This window comes from Gallus gallus, chromosome 5, assembly GCF_016699485.2.
Source record: "Gallus gallus isolate bGalGal1 chromosome 5, bGalGal1.mat.broiler.GRCg7b, whole genome shotgun sequence".
NCBI lineage: Eukaryota > Metazoa > Chordata > Aves > Galliformes > Phasianidae > Gallus > Gallus gallus.
In genome coordinates, this window is record NC_052536.1 from 6,831,871 (window position 1) to 6,855,633 (window position 23,763).

The 23,763-nt window shown below is 40.9% G+C and overlaps 1 protein-coding gene and 1 long non-coding RNA gene across 4 annotated transcripts in view; one reads left to right on the forward strand and one right to left on the reverse strand.

Moving 5' to 3' along the window:
• Positions 1 to 23,763, reverse strand: part of LOC121110984 — a 109,872-nt gene that overhangs the window by 70,418 nt on the left and 15,691 nt on the right. Inside the window, exon 2 of the long non-coding RNA XR_005860569.1 lies at positions 19,713 to 19,810. This is a non-coding gene — a long non-coding RNA (uncharacterized LOC121110984). The remainder of the gene's footprint in view (positions 1 to 19,712; positions 19,811 to 23,763) is intronic.
• SYT9 (synaptotagmin IX) overlaps positions 17,975 to 23,763 on the forward strand; it is a 64,002-nt gene continuing 58,213 nt past the window's right edge. For all 3 annotated transcript variants that reach the window (XR_006939410.1, XM_015286419.4, XM_015286417.4), the window contains exon 1: positions 17,975 to 18,191. Coding sequence is in view for 2 of the 3 variants with exons in the window: in XM_015286419.4 (XP_015141905.1) it covers positions 18,044 to 18,191 (148 nt within the window). In the remaining variant the exon portion in view is untranslated. The remainder of the gene's footprint in view (positions 18,192 to 23,763) is intronic.

A 23,763-nucleotide genomic window follows, 5' to 3' on the forward strand; every position in this document is an offset into this window, starting at 1 on the left:
GAAAAAAACACCACTGTAGAACATTTTCATGTAAGCAATAAAAGACCACCACTTTGCACAATTTATTTGTCATGCACATTCCTGTCACTGTCAAAATTACTAATGTTTAACCACAGAAAAATAGTGAAGAACATTAAATGCTAATGGGAGCTGGTACCCATTTCTCCACAGATAACTCAATTTGAATACCTAGAAATCCCTAAGCAAGCCTTGCATCAGTGCTAAGTAGCTTACACTGTATTTTTGCTTCAGATTGCAACAAGCTTCCCTTCAGGAGTGTCAGCCTACAACTCAAAGCTGAACTCCAGACCTTGTTTTTCAGGCATATAAACGTGAAAGTAGCCCAAACAACATCCTGCATTGGAAAGTAAGTCACAGAAACAAAATATATGTAAACTATTCCAATATCATTACAACATCTTCCCATCCAACATGATTTGCTCCGTAGCTTTCTCAAACACCCAATTTCACTTTCAGATCTGCCAGCTGTCTTCAAAGTGCCCAGCTCTGCTGGCCACCATACCAATCCACTGCTCTGTTCAAGTCTTGGAAACAGATTTGCTTTAGTCCTCATAGAATTCCAGCACTGAAATAAAGCCTGCAGTTTTCCTTCAGAAGCAAAGGATGGTATGAAAGATACATGAGAGCCAAGTAGCTCAGCTTTCTGCTGCTAACTATGCAAACTGTCACAGGTGGCACACAGAGAAGAATCAAGGATAGACCAAAAGGTGAATGAATGATTTTTTTTCCGCATTGCAGGAACAATTCTGTTATCTCAAAGGATGTGTACTACTCCACTGCATGCTTATGGATGTATTACACTGGAAAACATTCCAACTATGCTAAAAAAAAAAAGTCACGGGGTCAACAATCATGATACCAATCAAACTCAAGTAGTCCCACTGAATGTGGCCATCCTTCCTTGTGTTAAACACTGCAATGCACAAGAAACAGTCTAGAAAACAAAAATGCTTAGAGATTAAAAAAACTCCCCAGACTGCCTCTGTCTAGTTGCAGCACGTTACCACACCACTATTAGTAAAAACCACCTGTCACATTAGATCTATCTTTCCAAGAGAACATTGCACTTCTTTTACACCTGCTGAAGTGCTTCTGACCTACAGTTCTCAGACTTTTAGCACGTTCTCATGTTCATTCTCCTCGCATTTCAGCTTTAGTACCTCCATGGGAATAAAAACCATGTGGCATATATTATAGATGAGCTCTTTACCATTAGCAGTTTAAGTTTTATAGAACGAACATATTCTACAAGACTTCTATTAAAAATATTTGCATAGAAATAAGCTTGCACTGAAAAGGCTGTAGAAGAGGGAGAGAAACTCCATGAACTGTCAGAAGTATGAGTCAAAGGGAACACCTCATAATGCTTTGATTTCTAATTAGAATGCAAGAAGCCTGAGGAAAGAAGCACGTCAGAACTGGTCAAATTAACACAACTGTTATTGTTCTTCCACTGCAAGACCCCTTGCTTTACCATAAGACAGAAAATCATTACAGATTGGTTAATACTTCACTGCCTAGGTAGTTATGCTTTGGGAAACAAAAAATTATTTTTAACAAAATACAGGCAACAGATACAACTGGAATAATTTTATCTTCTGGTTTCCAAGGAGACAAGTGACCCGCATTCCCTTCCACTAACACGTGTAAGTAAAGCCATAAAAAATAAAACAAAATAAAAGCTAATTGCTGCAGAGATTGTCATCTCCTTAAAGCTGAAGTCAGTCTGAAAAAATAAGAACTCGGGTAGCTCATTTACCAATACAGCTTCATTACTGTTTTTCACAAGCTTCTTTTAACAGAGAATTCACTGTAATTAGGTATCGTCAGCCCTTATTTTAAAGGAAGAAAAACACAGGCAACAAAGGCTGCTCCACCGTAAAAATATATGCTACAATCAACAAATAATCAGTAGAATAATCTAGTTTTAGCACATGTGGGGCAAAAACTTCCTACCATATGAGATCTATCCTGTTGCACTCAATCAGCAGCTCTTTGAAGCAAGCACTTCTGTTGTATCAGCAATTCTCTGTTTCAGTCTTCCAGAATCTCAGGAGGATTGTGCTTTCTTCCCCAGCCAAGCTCAAGAAACATACTGGAGACCACAGCACATGTAATCATATTTTCAGTGTTCTCCTAGTCTACAAAAAGCAGATTTATTTTATCCAAGCACACAGTAGAAGAGATTATCTGTCCTCCCCTACTTCCCTATGAAGTATCACTCACACGTTTACACCACCCTAGATTAAAAAAAAATAAGCTACTTTTGTCTTAGAAAACCATTTCAAGTTTCTCCTGTGACAGTTTACCATCTCCTCCAAGGCAACATTGAACACATATATTTTTATAATCAAAAGTCCCTTACCCTGGTTTTCCTGCTGTCTTCCCTTCATGTATTCTTTCAGGTAAAAAACTTCAACAATATGGAGAGGGTAAGAATGAGCTGCTGGATTCCAGTGTACTACTGTGAGCAATAAGAACACAAATGGCACACCTGTGCTGTATTAGGACTAATTTCAGCCTCATCTAATCTATCTCAGCTGGCAGTGATAAAGGAAACCAAGAGACCACCAAAACCTGGAAAAGCCCTAGATACCAGTTCTACTTTGCAGTCGTGTAGTAGATGAACAAGTTATTTGTGATATCTTCCCAATTTACTTTAGAACCCCGTGCTGTTAATGTTATATTTAGTGCCTGTGTTGTAGAATGGGAACTGTAGCTCTAAGAGACTCACAACTGTTAGTGAGAAGATCCTGCATCAGAAACGTGTATTTTGCAAAGGCTAAGCAACAGGTTAATGAAATACACTGAGAAAGAGTTTTATTTCAGAAGACAAAACAGAAGCTGAAGGAGACAATTATTTTGGACCTGACTAATTAAGCATTACAAACTACAGATATGTGCAGGTATTTTTAACAATCTCATGAAAGGGAGAGGTCGTTATCCCGAGAAAAGCAAGAAGTGGGAGAAGCTGAACAGCAACAAGTGAGTTAAATGTCAAACTCACAAATGCATTAAATGAAGTGCAATTCTAGCAAAGAGGAGAAAAGCATGAGTACGTAACACCAGAACTGGAGACTGAAGGGCACAATGGATTAGCAAAAAGACACAAACAGCAATAAGAACCAAAAGAACAAGGCCTGGAAAATCTTGAGTATAGAACCCCTGCAAAAAAAAACCAAAAGCATTCAATATCTGTTTTGTTTAATAGCAATGTTTGTTTAAAAGAGCTAAGCTGCTACATACTAACCACAACTAAAATTCAGAGAAAGAATAAAGAGTAGTTTTCTGTTGATTTAAAAGAAAAAAAGTACACAATCTTACAGATACTTTAGTGAAAAAGATATCTGGCTAGTCTGTTCCCCTTGATCCCAGAGGTGACAAAACAAGCACAAGAGAAAGTAGCAGGAAATGAAAAATATTAAAGTAGCATGGAGAATGCTTGTAGTTCCTCTACCTCCAATATCAAATGTGCTTCAATCTCTGATGAATTTAACAGCAGAACAGTCACTCAGACTCTTTTATTTGCTGTTATTTGGGTTATACATCTTTCACTATGCATAAAGTGTTTTCTAGACGGTCAGCTATAATGTGATTTCTTTCCATTTCTCTGTGTTTATGCCATTTTGTACACATATGCATATTCCTGCATCCTATTCTATCTCTATTGTCTTGACCAGTCAGGCATACCTTATGCTCTTATTTTGATAGCAACCCTCTCCTTTCTGTTTGCATAAAGGACAGTCTTTCACTTTATATAGGACAATCCCTATTCAAAGCAATATTAATTTCAAATAAAAAGTGCTGCAGCAGACACTTTCACATTTCCCTATTACCAAGGCTCTCTGGGGGTATTTATATAGCTCATTCATACAGCAGTTCCTTGATAGTGTGAGCTCTCTCATTCCACAGATAGAAAAGAAAATGAAAGAAATCTGCTGCTGAGTGTTCGCAGCCATGTGCTCACTCTTATCTCTTCCTGCAAGCACAGCCTCACCTAATTACAAGATCACTAACATCCACAGCTGTTTGGTACAGCCTGACACAGGTGTGTTGCATCATTACAGAAACAAGATGAGAAATGCAGGAGTCTTTCACTGATATCTCTGTGATGAGGCATTCTCCAGAATTCCTGTGTTGATAAGCATTTGATGCTAAAGAAGGTTACTAAATAGGCAGCTATACCAAGCTAGATAGAAAGAGATGAGGCATGTACTGACAGACACGTTTTGGGGTGTGGGTATTACAGCACAGTCAGCAGGAGGCCCAAGGCAAAATGGTATTTTATTAAGGTAAAGCACAAAACACAGAGAAAGGCTAAGCAAGGTTATCAATCCTTTTGATTCCACAGAAAATAAAAGGTGCTGCTGCTTACAGCTTAAAGACAGGTCAGACTGGTGTGAAACTGAGCCACAGAATTCTCACTAAAAACACTCCTTTTTACAAAAGGCTTTTCTTTCCTAGCAGCAAACAACAAAAAATCCATGTTCAAAACACCACAAACTAAAAACACAGTAACAAACTCAAAACACAAGAAGGCCGTAGAGCTGCTAATTTAAAAAGCTGCAGAATAATTTAACTAAGAGTACTGCTGTTTGTTTTTCTTGAACGTAATCATGTGTGCTGCATGTAAGTCTCAATCCAAGGCAAGTAAAGGATTTTCTTCTCCTGTGGTGCATTCTATTATGGAATTTGATATGCTGTTCCTGGGATAGTAGAGAACCCCTGGAGCAGAAAGTCTTCCAGGGATACGTGGCTGCTGAGTACAACTCCTTAGCTGAACACTGCTGAACATCGTTGTTTTCACCGGTCTGATAACCCTCGAAGACAGCAGAATGCTGGCAAGCAATGTACAATCCTACTTGTGGCAGTGTAGGAAACTTAGCTATTTCCATTAATTCTTTATGCTCTTCATCATTCCCCTTATCGAAATATTAAAAGTTGACAATAACCATGTGTGTGCAGTTAGCCTACTGCATGGACGTTTGATACAGAGCATTTTCTGAAATCTCCCCATAAAACTAATTTAATGGTAAGTTATGTAAGTGCACTGGAGTCTAATTCAGTTTGAAACTTCAATATCTAAAATCCCAATTTCCCATTACAGTAGTTGTATTAACAAACTGCATTTACAGATGAATTCTGGTCTGGGGTTTCCACTCCCAAACTACTCTGAGAATGCTAACCTTCCAGCTAAATTCAGCTATCTACTGCTAGGATATTGTAAGTAGCTCACAGCAAGCCCTTTGCAAAATCAGCACCCAGTTTTTGCAAGATGAAATTTATTTCACTTCTTTTAACAAAAGAGTTAAATTTAAATTACAAATTTTAACACTCAAGTGATTGAAGAAATATACTTAAACAGCTGCCTAGAATATTCCTTCTTGAGAATTATTTTTGGGCTTAGATTGAATTCAGTGTATATGAGAAATCATGATACATATTTACTGTTTTTATAATAAGCTCACAGGTGTCCACTGAGAATAGTCAAGGAAAGTGTCTGAGTTCTGGAAAACATGATAAACAACTAAAATCAGTACTAAATACACAAACTGCCTCAAGATTAGGATGAGGACAGGAGCAGCCGGACTGAATAGTAATAAGGTTATAGATCAGTATAGGATAGGCTGTAAGCCTAGAATTATTACTCAACTAGTTATTTTCAACCAAAAATACCTGTCTGGTTATCTAAAGAATCATGTTAGTATCACTGGGTAGATTTAATACTTGGAATAGGGCTCAGACCACATTATGAGCTGGTAACAGGAAAGCAGAGGCTGAAGTGCTAATATATAGTGTTGATAATTGATGCTAGCAATGACAAATGAGGGGGGGAAAAAGCTACATTTGTATAGAATTTTAGTGTTTAATCCAGATTTATGGTTGCAGTGAGACATCTCGATTTGGACATTAGGAGATATTTATTCTCTGAAAGAGTGGTCAGGTACTGGAAATGGGCTGCCCATGGAGGTGGCAGTCACTGTCCTTGGTGGTTTTCATGAATTTAGACGTTGTATTGAGGGACGTGGTTTAGTGGGGAATACTAGTGATAAGTGAACAGTTGGACTGGATGATCTTGGAGGTCTTTCCTAACCTTGGTGATTCTCTGATTCTATGATCTTCCAGAGAACAATATTCCAAAATGTAACTCCAGTTCAAACCTGAGTGAAAGATACAGCATTCTTCCATATGATATGTGTAACAAGGCTGAAATAAAGATTAGTGAAAGGACATGTTTATTATTTATAATTTAAATGGGAAGTGTGAGTTATATGGCCAAGGTTATATTCAGGGATGTGGGGGGAAAAAATGAGTGCAAGGTCTTTAAAACAGCTTCTAACAGAGCGTGAAGGGTGACATCTACTTAGAACAAAGAAGACAACTCCATCCCCTCCCATGACAGAGTTGAGCCACTTTTTCACTTTAAGAAGAGGACAGATACTTAAGGATGGTTGGCATTAAGATCTGAAGATGGTTATACTGTACATTGCCTGAAACTTTACAATGCTGTGAACACGTGAAGATGATTGATGAATGCATTTATTCAGGTACAGACTGAAGAGTAGGTTAACTTTAATTTGGCTAAAAATCAGGTTAATGGTTATGGTTATATCTAGCATGATTTAGTAAAGTTAACAATAAGACAACATATGCAGCTGTTCTCAACAAAGGCATTACAGACCTTTTAATGTTCATTCTAATGAGGAAAAAAAACGTCACATTTGTAGCATCTCTGGAAGAAAATACTACTATTAGTAGAAAAAAACAGGAGTTAAACAATCTCCTTTAAAAATGTATATTAAGAAATCTTTCAAAATCCACTGCAATTCCCCATACAGATGCAGATAAACAGATTACAATTCCTATTACAAAGTTGCGCCTCTTTATCTGACCCCATATGACAACATTACAGCACTAGGATGCTTTAGTTTTTTCTCTTGGTGTTTACAATCCTTCTGATGATCTACACACCTCCTTCGTCAGGTGTCCATATATCAGTGTTCCCATTAGTTTATAATCCAGTCTACTGGAGTCCAGTTATACACCTTAGTAGTTTTAACTTCAGAACAGCCGCCTTCTTTCACGACCAGTGCTTTTAGACTGACAGTATTTCCTCTACATTGTTTTGTGTTGCCCTACACACTCTCTGCTCTTACTGATTTTATCCATAGTTGATGCTCAGCGCCTTTCTGAACATAATCTTGTTTTTGGGACACATATTCTAATGCTTTCTGAGGGCCTGTATGGTTATTGCTGTGTCTACAAGCATTCCTAGGTTGAGCTGAACGTACTTCCTTCAGTGTTATGCCCTCACGTCCATATTTTGATTATGTTTATCACAGTTCTGCACACGCAGTTCTCAGAAAGTAATGATGTGGCACTACTGATTCTTTCCTTAAGTAACTAATTGGTAGCGAAGATGAATGTAGCTATAGTAGACAATAACTGGAAGAGCAGTCTGTCACTCTCCTCATTCCATGCTATGGAACATCTGCTGAACTACACATCAGTGGGAATTAGTCCTTCAGCACCTTCTCCTTTGATAAGAGCAACTAAACAACAACAAACAACAACCTCCTCCATGCTTCAAACAAGCATAAGGTAATTTTAAAATAAGACTGCATGTTTTACAGTTTATTATGCATACCGTTATCTCAGCTGTTCCCAGAGTGGAGCTATTTTATCCCAAATACCCCAGTCTCTTGAGTTCAGGTCTTTCTGAGCCTAGGAATCTTTCTCACTTTTGCAAATACAATGTTTTCTAAAACATCTGAAGGACCCTTTCTCCTATCCTCCACTTGGTAAGCTTGGTTAAGTTTTTTTTTGGACAGTTCTGTGGGATATTAGAGATGAGTTCCACAAAATAAATTCCAGCGTTAAGGAAAGGTTGTGCTGATTTGAGACAGAGAAGTACATTTTTAGGAATAAGAACTACATTGCTTAACCTTGCTATCAATTACTCTTCCAGGGAAGTATAGAGCATCATTTGGCTGGGAAAGGAGAACTCTGTGTACACCGTTCAGAGAAAGTGGGCTGTATTGGCATTTTTATGCTCACAGAATAATTATAAGTAAACTATTTTATGACTGTGCATAGGCTAGCATAAAATGCATGAGTAAGCCTGGGAAGCTTATAAAATGGGATCAATGAAATATAAAATGCTATATCTAAATTCAGCTCTGTAAAAGCCACCCATTTCCTAGGCCTGTGCTAAGGTATTACAAAAGATACAAAGAATGCTAGAAACAATTTTTAAAAAAATGGAGGAAAAAGATATTTGAAAGTAATTTGTGTGCAACCATGCAATTTTTTTTTTCCATGACATCAATATTACCATATTTAAGTTCTTCATTTCAGAACACAAAGCTTCCAACTGCACAGTATTTAGCAGGTTGCCTTAGACCGATGAGGTATGACAGAGGTTGAAGTTGACTTGGAGAACAAAGAAGAACAATAAGCATGATGTATACTGAATCAAGTCCTGTTTGATAAAGTAAAACAAAGCGTACTGAAAGAAGCCTACCTGTTACTTTTTATTTCCTCCTAAGACAGAAATAATGTAGGTGTTATTTTGTGCATTTATGAAATTACAATGACTTGGTCCAGCTAGCATTTCAGAATATTTAATCCCTTTATATCAGCAGAGGGATTTATAGGCAAAGAATGCAGGCAGCAGAGTGCATGCTGTAATCTTTTTCTTTAAAAACGCAATTGGCACTGAAATCGCCCATTTTACTCAGGAGGATGCAATTACATTTCAGCTTTCATGTAAAGCTGGCATCATAAAATTGAAAGGCCTATGTATGAACAGAAACATAACAGCAGGGAAAAACAAAGGCTATAGCTGGCTATGGATCATTTCTTCTTCTCCACATGGTTTGAGGGAAAAATAGCTGGATGCACAGAGTGAAGCCAATCCACAGTAAGCGCATATCAGCTCCACTGACCTAATGGCAATAAGAAGTCTAGGACTGAAGAGCTCATACTCCTGGGCAAAGCAGATAATCAACCCCTCCTGTTTTTAAGTGAAGATTTTATGAGCTGCGCAGATTTAAAAAAATAAAGAAAAAAGAAAAAAAAAGAGAAATGGGAAGTCTCTTCAGTCTCAAGGGAGGAGGAAGAATCTTGTTGGTCAAACAAAGACCCTTTCATAAGCTTCAACACAAATCGCCAGGAATCTTTTAGCTCAGGAAGTTTCTGTAAGTAAATTCCAATTTGTTTGCTTTATTACTTTAATAAGAACAGCAGACTTTCATGGGAGAGAGGGTTGGGGTGGAATGAGATACCCACAAATATAGACAAGAGAGAAAGACAGACAGACAGAAAGACAGACAGACAAACATCTTCCTTCCTTCCTCTCCATTTCGTTTAGCAAAATTAGCTGTTAGGAAGCTCACGTAGAAAGCATTTGACTCAGATACAATACCTTTTGCTAAATGAAGAAACTTACTTTATCATTAAAACTAAGACCAACCAACCAAGCAAACAAAACTAAAGTAAAAACAAAACAAAACAAAACAATGCTTCGAAGGATCTTATCTTCTGCTCACACTGTGGAATAGAAGATATGGTATTCCTTAAAATTTCAAGAAACTGGAACATTTCCCATCAAACTCTAATTGTATTATGATTAACAGAAGTTTGGATTCAGATACAAACCATAAATACAACTTTAATATCAGAGATTGTCAGCTTAAGAAGTTATACTCTTATTACATTAGGCAACAGTCAGTTAAATAACATTTACTAAGCAATGTTAGTTCCTAATGTGAGAAGCAGAAAATAAAGCCAGAAGATTTTATTTCTATATTCAAGCAAATATAGCTGATGTTCTGAGACATAACTGAATGCAAGTACTGACCAGTTAATTATTAAGGTGTTTACTGTATAGTTTTAGATACTTTGATCAAATGTTAGAGAACTACAGTGACAGATAAATGTCCACTTGGAAACAACAACAAAAAAGCCATGCTGCTCACATTTTATAGGAATGTATCCTTGATTTTACGTATTATGATGTTGGACCCCCAAAAAGTTCAAAGATTCTTTTTATGAATGCCTTAAAATTTAATTTTTAATTAATTAATGCTACAGAAATTTAATCTTACTATCGATAGCAACAAGACAGATTGTATGTCTGTCAAGAAGAACAAAAGTTATTACCAATAATAACTTTGTTAAATAATTTGCCACCTTGGAGAGCTTGATTAACAATAAAATCATTAATCATAACAGATTCCTTAGTTTGCTCACATTTCTACTGCGATAAAGTACTTATCAGCGTATATCATTGTATTACCAGTAGGTCTCCAAGAAACTCATTTATAGTTGGGGCTTCAGTCCTAAGTTTGTTACGACTACACTAAGGAAACAGCTTTCCTTTCTTTCCCTCAAAAATACCTCATACAGCAGCATAGCTCATTTACTCACTCTGCATTCCAACTGCAGCAGATCAGCAGCAGCAGCCTTTGCATTTAGGTATAGCAAGTTACACAGCAACCAAAACATCATATGAGATTCATTTCTCTCTTTTCCTTCTAGCGAATTAAGCAAAAGCGAAGTGGAAATTGAACAACGTTATTTCCATCATTTATTGCTCAAACAAGCAGTCCAGGAGCATTAACTGTAGGCAGTACTGATTCAGATATACTTGGGAAGTGTCTAAACTTAAGGGACATGGATTGTCTCATTTAATTAAGCACAGAAGTATTATGGCGCTTGAAGCGATGTGCAAGCTTGATTGAATTCACGCTTGTGGAAAAAGGGATTACACATCCAAACTCTGCCTTGAGGCCAGGGCAGTGATGGACTCAGCACAAGCTCCAGAGTGTTTACAGAAAGAGTCAAGCTAAAGGAACCTCATAAATTAAGAAAACTGGACATGAAAGGTGAAGCCTTCCCTAAAAACAAGCGTAAGATCGTATCAAAAGTGAAAAGAGCTTTTAAGGCCTTATCCTTCCAGACACACAGTTGCCTCATCACCTCATGGGACACATCCCTTTTGCAAGCATTCGATGAATATCCAGGGGAAAGGAAGTTCACACAAAACATCCTTCTAGAAATGGTGGCAATTTATTAACTTAGAGCAGTATGTCACCCCCAGCTCAGCACACCGCCCTGCCTGCAGCACATGCCGCCATTTTGTCCTGACAGCTGTCAAGGCTGGGCTCAGTGCCATTGCCCTCAGAACTGCTACAAGTGATACTCAAGGATTTACTCCAACCTGTGTTGACATTTTGTTCAAAGTGTACATACCATATACAAATTGTACATAAAACCTTACGCGGGCATTTACTCCCAGCACTCAAATTCTTAACTTCATCTCTCCTTCTTTTTCCAGATTTCCCCAGTAATATGTGGAAATACATCAGCAAGTGCACATTAAAAAGAACTCTAATGAGACTGAAAGTAAATTGTCATTAAGCTTTCCTGTTTAAAACAGAGTGCTAGGAACAACTTATAGCGAGGACAGCCATGAAGATCACCGCTCTTCCTCTCTATCCATGTGCACTCTTTACAAGAGCCCGAAGCAAGCTAAACTGCTCAAGAGTGTTTTAGAGCACAAGGAGAACTAAAGGCAGATCTGAAAGGAATACAGCTTTTCATCAATCCACAAGGGTTGTTAAATATTAGGACAAGAATATACAAGTTCCAATTATGAAGTCTCAGGGTTAACAGTAGAAACAAGAGTCCATTGACTACACAGACATCTGTTTTCTGATCATATAAGAGTAGCCATTACCCAGTTCGGCTGGCCAGTTGAAAGGACTCAGATGCAACTGCAAGAGGTGCTTTCTCACAAGCTCTTTCCTCTTACAAACTCAGTGAGCTATAAACCATAAACCCACAAAATATTTTTATTCCTTCTTTTGGTTAGGAAATCATAATAAGTAGCTGTGAGCATCTGAGTGGAAATACATTAGTAGAGCTTTCCTCCAGTTGCCATTATGATTGAGCTCTTATATACTTATATCATCTTTATCATTGAGTGGGACAATCAATAAAAGTCATTACATAAAGGTCCTTCTAGACAGCGTGACACCAATTTTGAAAATCGTTTTTGTCCCAGGTGATTCTGCTTTCTGAACTAGAAAAAAAATGCTCTGAAAGTAATAACATTAACTTTACTCGGTTGCTTAGTTTGCTAAGCCTGCTTCAGGTTTTATATACAATCCTGACTACATTATTTTTCCAGACAAGCTATATTCAGTGATGCTACATGTAATTTTTCATGCCCTTGTCATGCATTTACAAATACTCAAACTCTGTATTTATTTATTGATATTTGTTGACTCGAGATGCACAAATCATGGGGCCACCTCCCATCTTGTTATCATCTGACTTCTGTGAGTACGTTAACATAAATAAGAAACATCAGTCTAAGCCTTGAAGAAGTAAGACAAGACACTCAATTTCTAAAAGATTCTTTCCTTCAATCAGCTTTTCATCTTTCTCAAGGACTTGGATGCTTCAGCAAATGAGCGAAGGGTAGTAGGCACAATGCCTCAGAAAAGGACAGTGTGATGGTTATATGGGTAAACACAGGAACACTTGTCAGCATATTCCCTTTTTCTAAATAATAGTCCATGTAGCATCATAAAGGTTAGCAGAAGATGACATTAGTTTTAAATTTTTCACTTTATCCAAAAATAAGTCATACAGTAAGATAGCGTTATGCCTCCCTCTCACAGCTCAGAAAATCATAGAACATCTCAAATTGCGAGGGACCCACAAGGATCACCAAGTCCAATTCCTGGCTCAACACAGGACTACCTATAAATAAAACCCTGTACCTGAGAGCATTGTCTAAATGCTTCTTGAAGCTGAACAGCCTTAGTACCTTTCTACCCTTGAGGGAGTCAACAGCTCCTCCTATTTTAGTATTGTCCTGCATTAAGAACACTTCTAAGAACACTGAAGAGAACTGGCCCCATAATGGAGATTAGCAGAAACCCACTAGTGATAGGTCACCAGCCTGATACAAAGCCATTTGCTATAACACTTTGAGCCTGACCCATCAGAGAATCGTTCACCCAGACATTTGCTTTCCATTAATCCTCACTCAGAGGACTAAGGATCTCAGCCACGTCTTTGTCAAACACAAAGCTCCACACAATCCAACCCAACTAGAATTGAACGTAGAATTAAGTCCAGAACATACTTCAGAAACTAATATAGAATCAGCTCTAACATAGAATCTAAGGTGAGGGAACAATTTTTAAACAAACAAATAAAAATCCCTCAATGTTTTAGATTACAGGAACTGCATTTATAAGCAAATCAGGAATACAAAGGAACAAAAAGAATGGAAGTAAGAAGAAGGCACAGAGGTTGGATTAGATTAAAAAATTATCATTCTTATGCTTCAGTAATGCATAATAGATATCCAGGGTCAGATGCATTTGAGCTGTAACTGTTAGGTTCAAAAGCTTGAAACAAAGATGTATCTGGGCCTTTGTGTTTGGTAACAAAATACAGTGAAAATACAGTTTTTATAAAATAAAATGGGTAAATGACATTAATTCCATAAAATACATTTGCATTTATATAGCTTTTACACATTGACAAAGGATCTCAAAGTGATTCCCTGATAGTCATATAAATTTCGTATTATGAACTCTATTTCTGATTATTTCTGCTTAAATGTGTCTTCTTAATCACCAGAACTCCAGGCTACTTTGTGTTAACTGTGCCCTATTCCAATCTACAGCCTTACAAATTATGAACTAGATTTGTTGCCTCCCTACTGTGCTGGCTGAATCCTACCCAAAAGAGTAATCCCCCTGAATTCAATGGAGCTACTCACAGAACTCTTCAGCAGCACGTTAAAATGCTGTAGAGCTTGCACCTATACATCTGAGACGATCCACGTGAGTTATTCTGCCTTCATGGCTTCTTCCTGTAAATTTAGTAGACCATAATGCCATCCTACCAGAAGAATATCAACTCATTTTGCACCTGCAGGAAAACTAAACAGCCCCCTGAGAGAGATGCCTTCCTGAAAGGGGGAGGTCTGTCTCAGGAGCATGTGTCAGTCCTCATGCTTCGTAAAGAGCATCTTGTTCTCTTTCCTTGATGAGCCAGAAACCAGCATAATCTGTGTGGTAGCTATATGAAAAGCTTATCTGGTTCATTTTCTGTTCATCTGAAGTTGATCCACTTAATTATTTCTTCCATTAAACAGCCCACTGCTGCATTTTCCTGCTGGAATAAGCATCTGTGTTACAGGAGAGAGATTTTATGCTCAGAGGAGCTGGGATTAGAAGAACAATCACTCTGCTATCAGAGATTTGTCTTTGGAGGCAGATTGCTTTGGAGCACATAGGAAAATTTTTATGCTGACGCGCATCTGTGTTATGACATAATTTCAAGCTCTGGGATGGCAGTAGATATTATAGTCCACAGACTCGGAACTGTTGATTTGGGATAAAGAAGACGTCTAGTGTTATTAGAAATCACAAGGAAGCACATGGCAAAGTAGGCCAGCGTAACTGCTTACAGCTGACTTCTTGGGCTGTGGGGTGCAGTGCTCTCTTGAATTAGAGCATTCTGGGACAGAGGAGGGTTTGATGCATTCTTTTCTATTACTGCATCCAGTTCAAGTAGACCACAATAAATCACGGAATAAGGGAAAAGAAAGGCTTTGGGATCTCTGGCTGTACAATGTACCAAGATATATGTACTCTTCAGAAGTACAACAAACTCGTCACGGGTAGTCGTGCAGAGGTTCCCTCTCTCCTTTATGCTTCCCATGAGTAGTAACTAATAAATGCTTCCTGGTTCAGGATTGAAGCCTTTCATTTCAGACATTGCATAAAACCTGAGCACAAAGTATATGCTGTTTACATTCTGGGGGTGGGGGAAATGAATAAAAAAATAAATGACACAGAACTCATCTTTTGCACAGTCAAAGCACTGACACAGGAGCACCACATATCCAGGCAACTCCACTGTAAAGGTGCATTCAACGTCCAGGTGATTGTAAACTGGAAACACTGAACTTGGTTGCAACACTTCATGCTGTTCAAAGCCAGGTTTCACTTGGGCTGTCTGTGATTTGCTTTGTCAGATTCTTACTATTCCCTTGTGATTGGAGAGCAGTAAGCTTTCATAGCAAAGTCAGGCTCAGCTTTCTCTGCCACCGATGTCCATGCCCCTGCCTGTTATCCTCAGGAGAGGGAGCTGCTAATGCTGCTGCTGAAGCTCCCTCCTAGCGTAAAGAGGTTTGTGTGGTGGGTGTACAGCACGCCCCATATAAAGATACGGAACGCTGAGTAAGGAAGCTATAAATACACTTAAAACAAGAGCAATGTCTAATTTCAAAAAGACATTGCAAACAATGTCAACAAAATAATTTTATCCGCTCAATCTGTAATATGGCGTGCCAGCAGACCAGAGGTGTATAGAACTCTAACAAACACATGATGAGTTCTGGTTACAGCATAGGCATAACAACAATTCTGATACAAGTTGCCCATTTTCATCCAGAAAGCCATTTGTTTCATGAACACCTGTGCTTTGAAGGTTTTTTTCATTACCAGGCAACCCTTGTGTTACTGATAGAACATTTGAGAAAAGCGTTATTTCAAGGTAAGAAAAAACATGTCAATTGAGGATGACAGAATTGTTGTAGGTCAAACAGTTAACCATATTCTGCTTTCACGTACAGCTTTAGGATTTTTTTCTAACTTCTGAGTGCACTGTATTGTGTGAGGCCAGCTGTGTGCTCAATAGGAAAAAATATATGCTTACGGTCAGCAATTACAAGCTCTAACATTCAACATATGGTTAAAAGGAGTGGCCCTCTGCTGCATGCAATGCCCTTCTAGGACAACAGTTAATTAGGGCAGCATTCACCGGTGATCTTCAGCAAAACGCCTGCCATGAATGGGCGAAATCTGCAGCTGAGACCTGAGTAACCTCATCACAACTAGGGATGACTGCAAGTACAAAAACACGTAACTGATGGCAACAAATGGCAGAGGTAATCCAGTTTTCACAAATGTGCATAGGAAGGAGAGATTGCATCTGCTTTTAGACACAGCAGATTACATTTACTGCAGTTATCTCCAGAAGAAGTGGGTATTTTCTTGGACAGTGCACTTAGTATATACTCAGAGCTTACGAGAATAGATGTCTTTGTTTACTATGAGTGACATCTAAGCAATTTCATGGTCTTTCCTCCACTAGGCTGTGAGAAATTTCCTGCCATCACCTGCATTACAAACATCCCAGCACCTTCAAATCGCTGTCATTTAAAAATGAAGCAAGATACTTTAATTAGAGGAGAAAGAAAAAGAAGTTACCACTCCATCACCCAGCTGTCCAGAGTTCACTCTGTGGTGAGCTAGAATTCCAGGTTAATGATGGGCTTCTGGTCCCACAGGATCAAAGCCACACTTGAGTAAATACATTAATATCCCTTTCAATTGATACATTCGACTATGCTGGACACAGTACAAGCAATAGAACATCACAGCTGTCCAGCACGATCGCTGGACTCCTTGGATTGTACTTGACAGATGTCTCCAACAGTGGTCTTTGACAGCTCCTCTGTCTTTCCTCCTCTTTATTACCTATCCCCAGCGTGGAGCAGTACTCAATTTGGTGTTAGAGATGAAAGAGCTGCTCCCCCACAGAGAGCTTACAGACGTGAATAATTCATTTAGCCTTCTGAAGTCAGTTTTCCCCCAAAGAGACTCTGGTATATCAGACTTCTCCTATGTTTTGTAAATCTCAGCCCTTCTTCACTGCAGCACGCAGAGCAGCAGTAGTACTCCTCCTGCCTGGTCCATGGCTTCCAAGAACACTGCGATTCACAGCAGCTCTTCCAAATTCTCTTTTCCCTCCCTTCTCGGATGCTTGGAGAAGCAAGTTCTACCAGAAGATGTTGCTGTACACACTATTACTGGAACCATTATCACCAGTCTTCAAACAGTAGGCTGAACATCCATGCCAGTTTGACCTTTCCTGGCTCATTCTGGCCTGCGAGATTTGCTCAAACCATCCCAATACAGAGACTTAAGCATCAGGTTAAACGTGGTAGCTACTTCTCAGCTTCCTGCTCACTACATCAACCAGCCACCCTGCCTGCAAGCCCTAAAAGGGAAGCAGCACCTTACAGCTTATTCCTTGTGATAACCACGTGTGATGGAAGAAGGCTGCTCAGCCTTGTGTCCCTACAGCCACCTCATCGGGGAGCAGGAGGCTCTCACGCCTGCCTCCGGTGCTATGCCTGCCTCTCAATTCGTGTCCAGGTCTCAGGTGCCCGAGATTTCTCACCGGTGCTTTCCCTCTTTTGAACCCACCGCACAAAACAGCTGGAGCGTGCCACTCGCTACAGGGCCACGACATGAGAAAGGTTCTCCCCTCCGCTGGGTTCCCGAGCGTGAGGGCACACATTACGTATAGAAAAATGATTTCGAGACAGTCAGTTGAGCGAATGTAATTCTTTCTGAATAGGAATAGGCAGCGGGGCACAAAACCTCACGGTATTTAACTGTAAATGAAGACCAAACGGAGACCTGCAGAGAGGGGGCCGGGGCCCGGCCGGCGATGAAGAGGAGGAGGAAGACTTTCCCGAGGTTCGCCGCCTGCCGAGCCCCTCGCCGGTTTCCCGGCCCGGCCGCGCCGCCGCAGCGGAAAGGCGCAGCCCACCCGGCAGAGGCGCCGGGACCCGCGGGCGGCGCAGCGGCCGGACGGGCGCTCCCCGCCGGGGAGGGCTGCCGCGGCGCGGCTGGGCGGGCGCCCGCCCTCCCCGCTCCCGCGTTCAACTGGTGGGACCCTCCTCCTCTCCATCATCCTCCTCCGCCCTCGAGGCGCGGCGCGGCCGGCGGGCAGCGGCGCCGGGCCGGCCCCCGGCGGCGCGGCTAGCAGCGGGGGGAGCGGCAGGCGGCCGGCGGCGCTGGCGGAGGATGCGGGCGGCGGCCCGGCGGCGCGGGGGGCTGCTGGCGGGCGGCGGGCAGCGGCGCGGCGCCTGACCGCACGGCTCCGCTCCGCGCCCGAGGATGCTTGGGGGGCGATGCCCGGCGACAGGGAGGACGAGATCTGCCAGAAAGCGCTGCAGCTGCTGGCCGAGCTGTGCTCCGTCGGGGCGGTGGAGAACGAGAATTGCCGGGATTTCATCTACTACCTGCGGGACAGAGCCCGGCCCCGCCTCACCGACTCAGGTACGGCCGGCGGCGCGGCTCGGCGGGCCCGGCGCGGCGGCCGGCGCCGTCCCCGGTCGCGGGCGGAGGGCGAGTTCCCCGGGCGGAGGCCGGGAGCGGCGGAGCGAGGCCTGCCGGCCCCGCGGGGCCGCCGGCGGCGGGAGCGGGAGCGGGCGCTCCCCGCAGCCCCGGCCCTGGGCGCGTCTCCGGCGGGCGGGCGGAGCCCCCCGCTCGCCGTTGAGCCCGCTCGCCTGGCGAGCGTCCCCGCCGCAGCTCGGCGCCGGCTGCCTGCGAGCTGCGGGTAGGGTCGCGGGCAACTTTGCCGGCCGGCAGGCGGCGGCTGGCCCGTGGCCTCGGCGGCCGGCCCGGCTCGGAGCGACCTTGCCCGGCGCGGGGTTACGGGGCTCCTTCTGCGCTCCCGTGGCCTTAATTGTAGAGCCGGAGAGTTTGCGGTGCAGCATACGTACGACACAATTCAAGCTAACTTTCCGGCTCTGCGTTTTCATAAGGCGAACCGGCTGTTTCTCGCACGACTGTAGCAGGTGTGGGGGTTGTAGGTCTGACAAGATGCAAACTGAGTGTTTGTGTATGTGTGTTTCTGGATTATGGTTGCCTTTTCGTATCTTGGCAATAGCACGGATTTTAAAACTTTCACGTAAGGAAGCTTCTTAATGAGGAAGCCGAGCTCCAGCTGCTCAGAAATGCCCAAAGATTAATGATGTTCTGTACGTCCCTGGCCATAAGGGAAAGGCAAAGTACGCTTTGAAGTAGGAGCCTATGATATCTATGTTTACCATCATCGAGTGGAGTTTGCTTAGCATGAGGAGGACGCATTTAAAGAGTTAAAAGAGAAGTTGAAACGTTTGTAGTGCTGAGAAGCCTTGGTGCTAGATCAGCTATCATCACAGCCCAGCATTATTTTCCTTAACATTCTCTGACGTACATGAGCTCATTCAGCACAGGGCAGTCTAATTTCAATATATTCTTAAGCATTTTCTGTCATTTGCAGAGTCTGAAGTGGGACTCAAAGCGCAGCTTACTGACAAATGCTTGGAAATGCCAATAAGTCTGGAGGAAAGCAGGAAAAATAGCAAAATATTCAGAGGAGGAAGGAAAGCTCTTCTATCATGATAAACGAATAAGAAGATACAAGCAAATGCTGGGTACAATACAAGTTTGAATATATCCAGTGTTATTTGCAGCCATTCTGGCTTCTCTCTTACTAAAAAAACATCCAAATTAAAGTAATTCATGCAATGTTGGATTAGGATTCTTAAAAATTAGACAAATCTGTTTTCTTCTTATGGTCCAATTTAATTTCTTTGTTCACACAAGCAGTAATTTTGATGACAGACACCTGTGGTTTTCTGTAATTTTCATTTACCAAGGGATCAATCACGTATTTGTGTATCAGGTGATGATTCCTAAAATGTCTACTTGAATCAGTGCTCACTTGGAATACTAAATTACCTGAATCGCACAGGAGGACTTCAGCCTCATCTAACTTGAATAACAGCTTTTCAGATTTCTTTAAAGAAGTACCTGTTTTTTTTCTATCAGCCTTAGGCAAAGAGTACCCGGCATCGACCTGGGAGCGTTGTTCAAACAGGGTGCACTCAGTAAAAACTCATCACCACCACCTGAAGAGAAAATAAGTAAATACATAAATAAATACATAAATAAATAGTATTTGTTTCTACCTGGTTTGCTTAAAGCATTATTACACAACAGACTTCTGACACTGTTGCAAACCTGCTCAGTTACACAGAGCAGCGCTCCCTAACCTTCGCCAGCCGATGCGCAACAACAGCGAGCAATTATGCTGCAGGCAGCATCTTCCTGTTGGCCTCAGTTTTAACATTTTTATTTTCTGCAGCTGCAGGCAGTCTCAGAGGGTCTAGCAGGGAACGCGTTACCCATGAGCCCTGACTCAGAAACCACTTCTGTAGAGCAGCAGTATTATGTCAGGAATATACAAATTTACCCTACCTCACATTCCTTTGATTAAAATGCATATGGTGTCCCACTAAACTGGCTGCCCATGAGGTTTGTTTAGCCAGTCCTTGGATATCGTGGTAAGAAGACAGTCTACTTGGCTTCCGAAAATAAATAATATGATTTGCAGTCATAGGATAGTATGTAGGCTTGATTTACGTTGTGAATTTTGTTGACTTAATAATGGTGCAAAAGCCCTGATAGCAGATCCAGCCACTCTACAGCAACTGGGGGCCTAAACAGAGAGGTGAAGAAAGCCTGTGCTGAAAGAGGGTATCTTTGTAACAGAATTTGGCAAAAGATGAAGCTGTAATTTTATAACCTATGTTTCTTAGCTGTGTGAAGGTGATGTGCATTAGCCAAATATAGCAATCTCCTGTTCAGCCAGACAACAGATCTGTCTAAAGATGTCGTATTATCATAGAATCATAAAGGTTGGAAAAGACCTCTAAGACTCAACCCCAATCCATCCCCACCATGCCCACCCACTAAACCATGTCCGTCAGTGCCACGACTCCATGGCTCTTAACACTTTCAGGGGTGGTGACTCCATCACCTCCCTGGGCAGCCCATCCCAATGCCTCACCACTCCGTATGAGATGTTCTTCCTAATATCCATCCTGAACCTTCTCTGGCACATCCTGAGGCCATTACCTCTCATTGGTTCTCTCAGTTGGGAAAAGTGTAGCTACATAGAACATACATAATTAGCTTTTGTGCAGAAATTAAGGCATTCCCCTTTGCTTGTGTGTGTTTTTCTCTAATGAAGCAACTACTCGCTTACCCCCAGCCACGTGAAGGATACAGCAAATGTGCAGCACCACACTCAGTTTGAGCCATTAATGTAGTTGGCTGTACCATGTGCGTGGCAGCAGGGCTGGACAGCTGCAGTAGCGAATGCAAAGCCAAATTGAACTGTGGGGATGCTGAGCCCAACATGAGGGTCTGTCAGCAAACTTGGTCTCACAGACCCTCCATCATAGCCCTCAGCAGCAAAGTCCCCAGAGAACTTCTCATTTCATACACTATGCCTGTGCAGTTATGTCTGTGGCCTGCCACCATCCCAGTATTGTGTGTGGCTTGGAGTGGAGTGCAGCAGAGTGGGTGCAGGTCAGAGACTGGGTGCTGGTGACAGACATCTTTATTTTTCACATAATTTGCTCTATTTTGGGAAGCAGTGCACTGCTTAGAACATAAGTTTAAGGGCTAATGAGTTTTAGACATAAAGCACTGGTCTGCTGGATTTGAAGGGTGACACGGGTGAGTGAGATTTTAAAGGTTTTCAGAAAAGTAAAAATGCAAATTAGGCATTTGGTAAAAAATCTTCAATTAATTCAATAGGAGTTGTATGTCAGACCACTCTTAAAAATCCCAGTAGGCATCCTTAGGCATTTGGATACCTTAATAAGCTGCATCTTTGTCTTTTTCATTCCTCCATTCTGTATTTGTAAAATGTTGGTAATATTTCTATAGCACAGAGGTGTTTTATGAGGATAAATTGCTGTAAAAAGGCTAAGCATACCAAATACGTAATATGAGCATAAAGAGTATTCATATGGAACTCATACAAATATTCAAATGAAAACCTTGTTCGTCATACAGACATTTGAAAACAGCCCCTCAAGATCACTTCATGACACCAGGTAAATAGAATCATAGAACGCTTTGCATTGGAAGGGACCTTTAAGACGATCTAGTTCCATCCCCATTGCTATAGGCAGGGACACCTCCCACTAGACCAGGTTGCTCAAAGAATGGAGCAACCATTGGAATAAAAATTGCTTGACTGAAGGAATTATACCAGCGTGTAACAAAAACAGGAGGGTGGGAAATCTGAATGGAGACACCAGGAATTATTAAAATAGAAGTTAAGACCCCAAAAGTTGCACTCTTTGGACGCTTTCTCTAATAGATTTACCTTGCAACTTCTTAACTGAAAAACATGGTGGAGCATGAATCAAAACAGCCAAAAAGGTCATATATATCTTTGTACACAACTAGACTTTTAAAAAGATGGATGCTTTGGAAAAAAAAAAAAAATCAAGAGGAAGAGATACATTGCTTCAGTTAGCTTCAATTCCTTAGGAGAGGGTAGAGATGGCATAGAAGAGAGAGAGAAAGTGAACCATTATTGGTGGTTGGAACTAATGTTCTGCCCTTGGTCTACCAACATGAATCGGCTGCATGAGTATGAATTAGCATTCCATTCTCATTAATTTGACTGTGTCAGTGTTGAAATCAACCGTAAAGCTTTGTTGCTTTTCTCTGTGTAGGTGAGTTTTTTGTTGTGTGGTTTTTGTTTTTTAAGCAAGGACAACTTTGCAGAGCAATAGCAGTGGTAGGCTGCCATTGTTCTGCATAGACCTGATGAATTTCTGCACTGCCTTTTATTATAGTGTTTTGCCAACTTTGCAATGACTTATGCTGGCTGCATACCTTATGCTGACTGCTACGTGTAGCAACAAAGTGCTTAATACATAGATGCATGATGTTTGCTGGTACTGAGTATCACTAAAATTCAGTCACATAAAGGAAAAGTATAAAGGCTGCCTTACACAAAAATACGTGGACTTAGCACATTCTATAGATTGAGTTTTTCTTCCTTCAGTTAAAGAGTAGAAAGATGCAACCCGTGAAAACATAAAATAAAAAGTTTGAAAAGGTCAGAGGAAGCTGTTATGAGCTTAAGGATTGAGGGGGAAAAAAAGGGCATTTATGAAGATAAGAAATATATTAAAAGGCTGGGCCATTAATCATAATGAATTTTCATTAATGTCATAGTGAGTGGAATAATAAATAGAAATAAAAAGTACATTTTCCTATCTTAAAAGTTTTCCTATTTTTCCTGCTTAAAAGATGGCTAATAGATGCTGAAACAGAAAAGTGGTCAATAATGTGAATATAATCATGGCCATTAGGCATAATGTATGCTATAGGTCATAAGTAAGAGGTCAGTATTGTACCGTGTCAGAAAGCCAAAATTCGCTATTTGACTTAGAGATAGTTGACAATCAAGAAACTAAAATTTGAGCATTGAAATGTGACAGATACTGAAGCAACTTATGAGGATGCAGTTATGTTCTTGCAGTAGAATTTAGGAATCTTATACAAATAATGCAGTGATTAATACTTTCAACTTCAGGAAAGACAGAAGTGCAAAGAAACAAAAGGATCTAACAGGATGAGCTGTGGCCTCCCAGCTTCCAGTGGAATGTGAGAAGTGAAGTTTTTTTGTGAAGACTGTCATTCTAGGGAACTGATTCCTCCATTGGAAGCTAATCCTTCATGTATTTCTGCTCTTCAGAAGAGAAGAGAATTCAAACATGATGTGTAGTTCACCAAATAAAGCAAGATTCTTTATATGGAATTATATTTCAGGAACATAAAAAGTTGCAGGGTTTCATCAAGATAATAAGTACATCTAGATTTATGTAGATAAATGCAAAAAGCATTTACAGAGTTGTAATGAGTCAAACTCATGAGTAAAACTTTCAGCGTTCTTGATTTTACTCATTGTGAGGCATTGTTTTCCATGTTTTTTATCTTATTTTCATCCTGAAAAATGAATATAAAATGCTGCCATTCAAAATTGATCATA